The 12,427-nt window shown below is 44.4% G+C and overlaps 1 protein-coding gene across 2 annotated transcripts in view; it reads left to right on the top strand.

Moving 5' to 3' along the window:
* Positions 1-11,328, top strand: part of SCARB2 (scavenger receptor class B member 2) — a 30,756-nt gene extending 19,428 nt beyond the window's left edge. Inside the window, exons 8-13 of one of the 2 annotated variants that reach the window (XM_044429461.1) lie at positions 1,356-1,474; positions 2,278-2,351; positions 3,700-3,751; positions 5,513-5,671; positions 5,877-5,948; positions 8,910-11,328. In XM_044429461.1, coding sequence (XP_044285396.1) covers positions 1,356-1,474; positions 2,278-2,351; positions 3,700-3,751; positions 5,513-5,671; positions 5,877-5,906 — 434 coding nt within the window. In that variant the 3' untranslated portion in view covers positions 5,907-5,948; positions 8,910-11,328. The remainder of the gene's footprint in view (positions 1-1,355; positions 1,475-2,277; positions 2,352-3,699; positions 3,752-5,512; positions 5,672-5,876; positions 5,949-8,909) is intronic. The other variant, XM_044429460.1, reaches the window with a different exon arrangement.
* The last annotated feature ends 1,099 nt before the right edge of the window (positions 11,329-12,427 follow it).

Genomic DNA, 12,427 nt, shown 5'->3' with positions numbered 1-12,427 from the left:
CCGCCAAGGGTTAGTTAAGGGCGGCAGCATTTCAGATCAGATGAACAAAGCCCGGTGTTCCTGGAGTACCGACCTCTTGCAAAATGCTTCCCCAAATGCTGGGGGTTGAGGTCGCTTCCGGAGGATCCGCTGACTTTGCCTCCGGCTCATTTCTGGGGGAAGAGAGTTGCAGAATGATGGCGTGGCCACCAAGAAGGCCTGTCTGTGTGCCATTGCTATTCAGACTTGTTGGGTGGAATGTCAAGGGGTTTCCCGGGGGGCAGGGCTGCTAGCATACCCGATGCTACCCTGCCCCAACGTGCCCCGCACTCCGACATGTTGGATTATACCCAGGGCATCCAACACGCTTGGAACGTGCCAGGTGAGAGAAGGTGGCAAAATGCTAATTGCAAACTCGGGGCTGGAGCTGCGCAATCTGAGGACCCCTCATGGGCCCCTCTCCGCAATGGGTCACCGCCTTGTCCAACCATGGGCTGGTGTCCACAGAGCTGCTTGCTTTTGGAGAACAAGCAACCCCGGCAGCTCATGGCTTATTCAGTGGTTATCATGCACAATGAGTTGTTGTGTCAGTTGAGCCCACGAGAGCAATTTTATGGTGGGTTGCTGGAATCGGCCACAGGGCATCTTAGATAGAGCGGCAGAACCCCTGCCGGTTTCCACAGCCTTGACCAAGCTGCCCCTGTCTTTCCTCACCAGTGATTGCCCCTCCATGGATGCCCAGATAGTACTTTGGAGGGACCACCACAGGATCACCGCCCTTTTTTTGCGTTGTTTCTTTGTTCCCAGAAAACTGCAAACTTTGCATGTAACTGAACTCCTTTGCCTTGAACTCCTTGGGTTAGACTTAGGCTTAGGCCTCAGGTTTCGGGTTTCCCCCCACATTTTCAAATATGGGGATAATGACACACCTGTTTTATGGGCTGTTAAGGAGATGATATGCTGTACAAAAATTATCCATTATTTATTATTATTATTATTATTACATTTTTATACTGCCCATAGCCAAAGCTCTCTAGGCAGTTGACAGCAATAATCATAGAATCATACACTCAAGTCACCCATCCCACTTCTGCCCAGGCCTGACCCTGCTTAGCTTCCAAGATTAGGCAGGATCAGGCACTTCATTACAGATTTAATTAGTCATCGAACTGTTTAATCAGTTGATCAATTACACTTAGATTGCAAGACATTGTGTTCATGGGATGAAACTAACTTCTGGTTTTATGTGTGGGAGGTACTTCTGAATTACGGTGGTGACACGAGACCTTTCTTGTTCCATTTAAGCAGAAAGCCCGCTCAATTCATGCCCCTCTTCCCTTCCCATCCCCTTGCGTGTCTCGTCTCCTTCGATGCAGGTGCACCCATATTTTTATCCCCGCCACACTTCTACCAGTCCGATGAGGCGTATGTCAAGGACATTGACGGCATGCATCCAAATAAGAAGGATCATGAGCTGTTCCTGGACATTAACCCAGTACGTATACGACTCTGTGTTTCTGTTCCTCGGAGCTGTTTATTTCACAGACATTCCATTCGGTGGTTACGATGTGGCTGTCAGGAATTTCCTCTGCTGAGCTCCTCCGTACCTTGGCCCCCTTCTGCCACCGCCTCCCCTCGTCACACACACCTTTCCCACTTGTTCACAGTAGTACTGACTTTGCAAACTGTGGCTGCTGGGGAGCCCCTGTTCCCAAAAGCTTTTGCCAGAATAAGATTATAAGTCTTTATTCGTCACAGTGCTCTTTGCTTCTGCAGCAACAGACTAATGTGGCCACCCGTCTTGAACTCATTAAACCGCTGTTTGCCTCGAAACCAGAGTTCAAGCTCCCTTTCAAGCCACGATTTCTCATTCTGTGGGGAGGCAGATGTTGGCTCGGGAAAAACAGAGTTGGCCAGATGTAGGCATCCTGGCCAACCATGCTTCTTGCAAACCAGAAGTTGAGAAAGGGATACAAGAAAACAAGTCTACAACCCCATGCTGCATTCTTGCTGGACAGACTGCTCCGCTCCTTTGACTGCTGTCATTGGGGCTTATGACAAAGAATAAGAACGGCCTGCTTTGCTGCTGTTTTTCCTTTTTGCATTCCTCTGTTCTTTGTCATCTTTGTTGATCACCTTTGTTGAGTCCACACAGCCTGCGTCTCTCCCCTAGTCTTCCAGTTTGAGTTTCTTATCCTCCCAAGAGTAAATCCGTAGTGAATTTGTAAGACAGCTAGTGCTAAAAGAAATGTATGCCAGTAAACAGTTTTAAAAACTTAAATGTCCTTTTCTCTGCAGATGACAGGCGTGCTGTTACGGGCAGCCAAGCGCATGCAGATCAATGTTTATGTCAGGAAACTTCCAGATTTTATGTAAGTATTCTGTGGCTATTTATATTCTAATTGTTATTTCCTTTTAACAAGGAGTGGTTAATAAATAATAAATAGATAAAAAGGGGGAAATAAAATAGTGTAAATGTAAAGTAAATTAAAAGCTGTTTGAACAGGAAAGTTAGTTTGCAGCTTATCCAGTGTGCATCTCTCTGTGCATGTCTACTCAGAATTAAGCACCACTGATTTCATGCTAGCAGGGGAAGGCTGGGAATTGCTTGCCTTTTTCCTAGTTAAACCTGCATGAAGTTGCACCTGGGCAGTACCATCCAGGGAGGATCCCTGCAACCCTCCCTTCTGTGGGGGGTGGGAGGTGGAGGTACTCAGTCCTCAGATTCTGGAGGGATGGTTTCCAAAAGGGGTCATCCCAACCCTACACCTCACACTCGAAGATCCGATGTCCAAGTTTTGCAGGGCAAGAGAAGCACGGAGGCAGCCTGAGTACAAGTTGCATGTGGGTTGTTGCTGTCGAACTGTAGGTGGCTGTTGTTGAAACATGGGTTATTGTGTTGTCTGAACCTTGCTGAGATAACACCCACAGTTCACAGCCCAACAACAAACCATGTGCTCTTTTTATGGCTTGTTTTGGTTAGCAGACCATGGCTTGTTAGCACAGCTGGGTCCAGACAAAAGTAATAAGCCAGGTTTCGGCAACAACCCATAGTCCAAGGACAACCCAGACTCAGCTTTTGAGGGTGGGTTCTCATGCAGTCACCAAAAAGATGATGATTCTGTGAAAAGCCCTTGATGGCATATCATGGCAGTGATTAATCTGCTTCCTGTACTGGGTCCTGGCTCTGGATCCAGCTGAAAATACTAGTTGCACCCAGGAGCAGGTGCCTGCAAAGGTTGGCTTCTCCCATACATGCCTTCCCAAATGTCGGGGGCCCTTTTCTAGGGGTGGGCCCTGCCAAGTGAAATGAAACAGAGAGCTGCCAGGGACAGGGCCTTGCCAGAGGAGGCTCCACAGACATGCTCACTTGGCGCCCTCTTTTGGCAACAGGCAACATTTTTAAAATATTCTCCCAGGTATTCTGTGCTTACGACAAAAATGGGATTTTGGTCTTCTGCACCACTGCCTGAATACTGTATTTGAGGGTGTATTTTTGAACCATCTGTTGTAATTTTCTGCTTGCTGGAAATGTTTCTGCTGTTATGGATGAGTCTGTATTTTTATTTTCATTTTCTGGGAGAGGCCCAGAGAACAATGCAACTAGACTGTCCTACAAAAATATAGTAAATAAATAAACAAACATATTTGCTGTTCATCTCTCAAGTGAAATCCCTGCAAAAGATCAGTTCTTTTAATTTATTTTGCATCCTCTTGCAGCCAAACAGGCAACATCAAGACGATGTTTTACCCTGTGATGTATATAAATGAGGTAAGTGTTTGTAAAACACTTCCATTACTAATAGATACACATTTAGAATGACTGGAGAAAGAAACAGATCTCTAATAAAATAAATAAATAATAACAGTTACCATGTATTACTAGTAATAACAATCGCAAGAGCAGCTTATAAAACATCTGACAGGTTCCAAACAGTGTGCAGCAATTTAAAGTTAAAACGATCCCTGTCTTGAGGCTCACAACCTAGTGGACACAATGCAGAAAAGGGGGGGTGGGGACAAAAGAGGGAGGCCACGCATTGGAACCTCTGGCCGATGGTCGGGGCCTGCCTGGCCTTCCCCTCGCTGTGAAGTTCTCCTCAAGAGTCAGGGAGCCTCCAGGATGATCCTTGGTCTCCTTACTGATGGCTGATGGAGATGGTGGATCCCTTTGGCTCTGCAGTGTGAAGGTAGATTCTAGGGGTGCTGAGAAATTTGCAATGTGCTCAAATGCATCTGGATTCTTAAGTCTCTTCCAAGCACGTTCGTCGTATTGAAGGTCAGGTTGGCAGAAACCCCACCGGAATTCATGGGCCTCCTCTTGTGCTTGGCCTGGTCCTCCAAAGCAAGCCGAGCTGAGAGGAAGTCCACAAATGCCTGCAGATGCCCAGTGGCACAACCGACCGGCTTCCCCCACATCTGCCCGAAAGGCAGCTGCCGTGTGCAGAACAGGATGCAGCTTGCTCGGTGGTTGTGGAGCAGCTGCTTCCATGCAAGCCCCTCGCAACCAGCAGCTGCTCCTGGTGCGCAAGAGCGGTGCTGCTTGCACAGCCTGTGGGGCTCAGCAGCCTCTACATGGCAGCAAGAACTCGGACTCCGGGCAGCTGCAAAGTGGACCAGTGTCCCAGAGCCAAGCCCAGGGAATCCGATGGATTCTCACTTCTGCATAGATTCCGCACACATCCCTAATCGAAGGCATCACTCAAGCATCAATCCACTCCAAGGTATGTACAGCATATTCAACATAGCAGCTTCCAATCAAGCATCGGTCCTGGTGTATCAGCATTTTATTTATTTATTTATTTATTTATTTATTTATTTATTTATTTATTTATTTAAACATTTTTATGCCGCCCCATTCGCCAAAGCCTCGGGGCGGCTTACAACAATAAATAAAACCACATAAATTAAAATATACATATAGAATAATAATAATAATATAAGACACACAATATAAAATAAAATTGTGTGTTCATTTGGATTCTGAACAGTATTCTCCAGGATTTATATAATTCACATATATTTAAAAATGCTATGAAACTGGATATTACAAGAACACTTCCTCAATATTAAGAATTTTCAGAAGTATTTTGGCCAACTGTATACAGTAAAATACCCATATTATATATACATATATTATAAATTGTGAGTGGAATAATTCATAGGAAGAAAATACTAAGGTTGCTCCCCTGCTGCAGCCACATTATCTCTTGAAGTGACTGGCTTTCTGAACACGAGTATGTTCTGGGGAAAGACTGAGTTGGAGGAAATCAGAATTTCTTGATTTAATGCAAGATCGAAGCTTTGTAGTACAAACTCTTGTGTGCAGCTATGGGCAATATATGAAGGCTTTCGCTTGACAACCCTCCTGAGTGTTCCTGTCACTTCCTCCACCTCTGTCTTAACTGCAACAAATATTAAGAAGGGAAGACATGGAATTGCAGCATCTTGGAGTAACACAAGTTATATTTTATCGGAATAGCGAATGAACCTGTGTTTCCTTCCTACCCTGCACCCTGCCTTGCTCCTTCAGAGTTTCCTGCTGGATAAAGCATCTGTGGAGAAACTGAAGAATGCTATTTTTGAAAGCTCCATGGTCACCAGTGTTCCCTTTATTATCCTGGGCCTAGGAATTATTTTTGGAGTCATCTTTGTGGTGCTTGCATGTAAGCCCATGAGGGCGAGGGAAGAGGTAAGGTGGTGCTTAGATCTTATCTTTTCCATTTCGTTTTTTGTGAGTCTTTGCAAAAACCTTCTCCTTTCAAAAATTGCTTGTCGTTATTCTTCTGTTCTATGGTTGCCAGAACACGCCCATGTTTTGTTCTGTTCTGTTTCATTTTATTTCTTTCCCGATTCCTTTTTCTACCTCTCCCCCTTTTCTGAGATGCTCCTTCTAGGGCAGAGAAGGTTTAATAGATGAAGAGTAAATAGATCTGAGTCGGGTTCTGCTGCTCGCCTTGATACACGTGGTAAGATGAGCCAAGACTGCCTTCTCCAGTCCTTCTTGCTAGCTGCAACCCTTCGCGCCTAAAAGAAGCCTGGCTAGTGAATTCTCATGCTTAAGGGCTGTTTCACCCTCCTCAGACGATGGCAGTGCCTTGCTTTTCCCCTAATACCACTCCCTGCTCCACCTCCAAAGACAATATTCCACCTTTGGAGCCCAGCCAGCAAAGAATGAACTGTGCCAGCTGCAAGGGCAGAGGGAGGACTCTCCAACCTCAGAGTGTTTCTCCAAGGCCACAGTGGGGACTCCAACCTCTCCGGTGCCCATCCCTCCCCCAGGAATGTTTGGGGGCTCAGGATTGTGCTCTAAGTCAGTTAATTGGAATCAGTGTATAAAGTATTTGAAGTGACTGAAATGGTGCCCTAGCTTAACCAGGCAACAGATTTGAAAGCAAATTTATCATTTTTATGGCAAATACTATTATGAAGATGTAGATCGGAAGTGCAGTCTCAGAGACACTCTTGTGGGCAAAAAGGATCCCTATCTTTGGAGGTGACAGTGGAAACCATTGTTAAAAACCGCAGTTGCTTGTTGGGTTGTCCAGATTGACCGTGATAACTGACTGTGGTATCAGCCATGATAAAGCATAGCGGTCCGTTCTGGGGTTTCTTCCAGCCATGATGGATTTTTGTGTTGCATCAACCACCAGAGCAGGGTCTCCCAAGCAGGAGTGAGGTGCGAGGAGAAAGCTTGCCTGCTTCTTTACTCTTGCTAGGGAGAATGGAGAAGGAAGAGCCTGGGCTAGGCAGGGATGCTCGGCCTTAGTGAGTCCCAGCCCATCTGTCCCCTTGCCTGCTCCAGCCTGAGCCGCTTTCCCTCCAGCAGAAGCGAGGAAGCAGGGCCTGGGCTCGGCAGGGTGCATCCTCCCTAGCCCAGCTTTGTCCTGCTCAAGAGAAAGCCCTTCAGATTGGAGTGGGGGGATCAGCTGAGCGGCAAGAGCAGCATTCTTGCGCCTGAGAACGGATCAGCCACTCACCCCTGACCCCCTGCCTTTGCGAGTGGTTCATTAAATGGCTAACACCCATTCCAACCTTCTCCAGGATTCATTTAATTGGATAAAGGCAATTGTGATTATTCTTACTAAGCATTCGTATCCACTTTTCCTTCTGTGCTCTCAGAGCAGTGTATGTGGGGGCATCTCATTCTCTGCACTACAACTACCATGTGGGGTAGATTTGGTTTGGGTTCTCAGCTTGGGAAGGACTGTGGCACTCGCTTCTCCAGCCGAAGTCTAACCCAGTGTGAGTCATTGTCGTGTGGCACTGCATGTGCTGGACTGGGGACCGAGCAGATCTGGGTTCTAGTCCCCGCTCAGCCATAAAGCTCACTGTGACTGACCTCACAAGGCTGTAATAAGAGGGAAATGGAATGGAGGACCATGGACTATGTCAGCTGCCTTGGATTTCTCACTGGAGGAAAGGAGGTGGGATATAAATGTAATGTCGTAATATTAATCAGTGCATACACTGAAATGCAGCTTCTCTGTGCTTACTGGGAGTTGTAGTCCAATGCATCTGGAAGGTCCCAGTTGTTGGGGAAGGCAACCTTAAGAGGAGCATGGAGTTCTCTAAAAGTCTTTTATTCCCTCTGCCTTTTGCTGCTGTTGCTTGCTTTTGCTTTCAAAACAGGTTCTTGCAGGTGCAAGAGCTACCTGGGTTTGTGCTGGTGTGTGCCCTGCAGCTTGTGCTTGATGTACTGGTCATGGTGGGAGTTTTTTCCCCCAAAAACAAGTAAGGGAAAGGGAACAGCCGTGTTCCATTGCTTGCTGGAACACCCCTGAAACAGTTGCTGGTCTGTCTGTCTTACTTGGTTCCTCTTGGAGGGGATTTTTCAGTATTGTGTTTGAGGGTTGCCTAGCTGTCTGCAGGGACTGATGGCTGTACTTGTGGTTCTTCTTGTTGTCTTCCTGCCAGTTCTTTGTATTTATGTAGCACAAATACAAAGCAAAGTGTGTTACATTTATTAAAGTTTGTTCATCACCACCTAAGCAAGACGTCGGCTGCTATGGCAATAATTCACATTCGGGTTGAGTATGGGTTGAATGTGGTTGTCTTTGAGCCTTGGGTTGTTGCTGAAACATGGATGTCATATTGTCTGAACCCAGACAAGAGAACAACCAGGATGAGCATCGACCCCGAGTGTGCATGATTGTGTTGTCTGGACCAGTCACTGGGAGTTGAGGTTCATAAAAGCACCATAACTTGTCCAAGGCTTGGGCACTGAGGTAGAGCCAAGAATCCTACTGAAGATGTGATCTTGGCTTACTATCAGATGGCAGAATTGAGAATTAGATAAAAAGAAAACTCTCTGCCCTTAGAAACCTAACACAGCATGGAGTTGGCTAAGCTAAATGTCTCTTCCTGTTGTACTCATCTTCTGCAAGCAGGGATGTATTGAAATAGTGAGATGTCCAGGCTTATGCTCCTTCTGCATCTGCAGTTTGGAATGATACAGGCCAAATGACTTGTCTTCATATGTAGGCCAACATCAAGCAAAACGCACAAGGCCCAAGTTTCTGAGGAGGACATAACAATGATCCAGGATTTTGCTGGAATTAAAACTCCCCAATAAGATACCACCAAACATAAGTTCTGATAGGATCATTTCAGAAAAGGATCCGTTCAGCACCAAGCCTGATGGGAAGATCCAAAAACTTTGTCTTCCCTCAGGAGACTGTTCTGTGAGTGAGGTCTGGAGATCTCTAACAGTTGACTCTCGCACTAAGAACAAATCCCAGGATTCTTTGGGGGCAGCCATAGCACTTAGACAAGTATAAAACCGATTTACATTTATGATGTTCATGGAAGGCAGCACACAGGGATCAGGGATTATTCTCCAGAAAGAGAAGTTGTTTTTTGTCCGTCCTCCCCGTCTTGTGAATGTTCAAGCACCGCCTGTTTGCTTACACCTTTCATTTTACTTACAGAGTTCTGAAGACGAGAGGGCTCCGCTCATCCGGACATCTTGACTTCATTTTCCCAAGAATACGACTTTTCAGAAACAAGTTTAGTGATGACTGAACTATGCAGACTTCTCTTAACTGCAAGCACTGCACAACCATCTGGATGGCCTAAGAACTCCCCACTCACCCCCACTCATGATATATTAACCCTCTATTTTCTTTTTGAGGAAATCAGGAATGGGTTTGTAAAAGTGGACTCGATTTAGGATGGAAGCTTCAAGGTTACCGTGTGTTTCTAAAAGACTGGCTTAAGAATGATTTGCCGTTGTCTTCCAAGAGTGTGGGAAGCCGTGTTTTAATATGCTTGTGTGGGAATGGGAGTTTATACAGAAGCGGTCCCGTTGGCCCCTGTGGGTCTACAACAGTGTTGGGGCTGTGGATTGGCCCCTCTTGTGTTTGCTTGTATGGCAGGCCATAGAAGCTTGTGTTAGCTACAGCAACCCCATTTAATTTATCAGAATCACTCGGTACAGACTTAGCCTTCTGCAAACTGACTTCTTACTGGGCACAGTATCTCTGACATACAAGGAAGTTTTCTTGCCCCTTACGCTTCTCATTTTCCTCCAAGGACTACATATTCAGACCTTTTGCTAATTTTTTCTTAGTTGCAAGTCCCTGGGTGTAAGTAGAGGTAGGGAGCATTTATCAGGCTAACAAACACATAATATTGAATCTATGAGGAAATTAGAAATATCTGGTCTCCATCGTCCCTTTTGAGCATGTGAATTATATTTTTATGTATGCATGTGGAGGAAAATATTTCACCCAAAAGGTAACTAATCAGCTTGCTCAAAGCCGAACTAAAACTTTTAAAAAAGAAAAAAACTTAAAAGCAACAACAGCCCATTAATTTCCACTGATGGCAATGCCCTAGACAATGATTCCCAACCTGAGGTACGAACCAAGACATTTAGGGGTACATGAAAAAGATGGAATAGGTACATACATCAACAGTGTAAGACAAGATACAAGCCAGAAGTTGTGAAATTAATTGAATGTTGTGATGTGTGGTGGAGTGGGTTTTCTTCATTATTTAACCTCAAGAAAAGTCCTAACCCCTCGCTTTGTCATTTTGGCAAATGGTAGGGAGTCTCTCCCTAAACACTGTGGTACAAACAGGCCACTACAGTGCGTATGCTTGGCCAAGTGCCCCTCACAAGCTCAACTTTCACTCTTCTCCACTTCACGGACATTTGACTGCTGTCATGCCAGTACTGATGTATATTAATTACAAACATTTTGCTAATATGAAGGGTACAGTTTATAGAAATAGGCTGCCAAGGGGTACGCAAGTGAAAAAAAGGTTGAGAACTACTGTCGAAGAACATTTTTACATGTCTCCAGTATTCACAGGGAGTTTGGAAATCATTCAAAAATCTTTCCAGTGAATACAAAAAATTATGTTACAGCCACCATGAGTTGATTCTACAGGTTTTGCAGCAATTAAATTCCTAAAAGTATAGGTCAACAATGAGCGGTATTTTTAGCACAATTAAGTCATTAATTACCTTTTACTATTTAGTATGTGCAGAAAAATAAATCGGTACAAGCAAGTTCCTTTCTGCAGCCTAGTTAAGTGTTATTGTGATATCAATGTGTTTAATTGAAAAATGTCAGTGCTAAGATTTTAATTTTTCAAACATACAGGGTAAATCATTTGCACAAGCTTCCAAGGGAACAGTTAGTGTTGTGTATCACCCTGAAAAACCAACAGTCTTCATCTGTCAAGGACTTGCAACCTCCCCTTCAAGTATCTTACTCATACACAGACCTGGGTATCATCCAACAAAACTGACTGGCACTAGTTACTGGACCAGATGAAACGAGGCCCCTTCATTCGGAAATAAGGGTCTCTCTTCATCTGTGCAGCACATGATCTTGAATTAAAATAATAATAAAATAATGTTTATATTGTGCTTTTCTGAACTGCGCAAAAAGCATCAGCTGCTGAGGCTCTCTGTAATCTTCCCAACTTTTATGTAAAAAAAAAAGGCCTGTTGAATTTATGGGATACTAACCTTGAGCAAATTCATGACATGAGCTGATCTTAATCATTACAATATCTCAGCAGTAAGGTTTTCTGCCAGATCTTGTTTTTTCACATTTAACATGCATGACAGGGACACGTGTATTTGCAAAGATTTTCAGTTGAAGATACTCTAATACGAAAAAGGGAAATTAATTTCAGAAAGCTGTTACATGTCAACTATTTAAAATATTTTTCCTTAGGAGCCATCCTTCCTGGATCAGTCAGGGTAAATCCTCCAGAGCCAAGATAAAGCTTCTTAACCTTGTATGTAACAAATGAAGTGGGCTGTTTTCATATCACTTATCTTTGTCCATGAATGTGGTATATCGGATTAAATGAGTTTTTGTTGTTAAATTATCTGTTTCTTCCATTCTGCAATTCCTACTTACCCTGTCTCGCCTATGTTGCTGCTATAAGTAAATACTTGACCTCAAAGGACTTTTATTAGATATAAATCCCATAATGATGGTAGTCATATGGTGGAGCCTTGTGCATCTTTACTCAAAAGTAAGCCCTGCTGTGTACAGTGAGATTACGCCCAAGTAATAAACGGGAGTCTGAAATCCTATGTACACATGGGTGTTCTGAGCCTATTTGTGGGGAATTTGCTAGCTTGAGTTTTTTTTAATACCTTCTTGTCCCACTGCTTCCTAAGCTCCCTGTACTTAAGTGATTACGCTTTTGCTTTGATCGCAAAACCAAGAGAGGTAGCAGAGATAGCTAACTGCAATGCTTTAGTATCATCAGTTTTACTTTGTAGGCACACTGTCTAACCAATTTTGATGAAATTTGGATGATAAACTCATATTAGGTCTAATACCCCAAACATTTTTAGAAGCTGAAAAAATCACAAAGTGGTTAATTGAATTGGGGGATGTGGGGGGGCAACGCAAAATCTATTATGAAACCAATTGCATTAATCATAGACACATTGAAACAGCGCGAGTCAGAAGGGGTCTCCCATGCCATCTAGTCTGACCCCTGGCTCCGCTCATGACATGCCCGCCATGTGCATGTCCAGCCTGTCCTTGAACACCCTCACCGATGGGGCCTCAACCACCTCCTGTGGAAGCCCATTCCATGCCCTCCGGTCCCTAACTGGAAGTACTTCCTGGCATCCACCATGAATCTTGGTTCCCTGAGCTTTGTTTAAAATAGAGCATTAACTGCTGTACAATTTGCTGAATAACACCTATGGCATAGACGAAGAAAATGGAAGCATAAAAATTGTATTCTGTCATGATAGAGTTTACTTTTACAGTTTTTGAATTCCCCTGATGAAAGGAGCATTTGAGAGCATCCATGGAGTTGCCATAGGTCGAAGATGATGGCAGGTAACCACAACCTATGCAGGAAACTTGGTTTGCCAAAACTCAGTGGGCCCAGTAAATTGAGAGCTATTCCTGTCCTGGTTATTTGCATTTTACAATGTTTCTCCCACAGTTCTCATCAT

This window comes from Varanus komodoensis, unplaced genomic scaffold, assembly GCF_004798865.1.
Source record: "Varanus komodoensis strain SLA01 unplaced genomic scaffold, ASM479886v1 scaffold2, whole genome shotgun sequence".
In the NCBI taxonomy this organism is placed as follows: Eukaryota; Metazoa; Chordata; class Lepidosauria; order Squamata; family Varanidae; genus Varanus; species Varanus komodoensis.
Note: the sequence above shows the minus strand (reverse complement) of the source record. Positions and strands in the feature narration are given on the sequence as shown.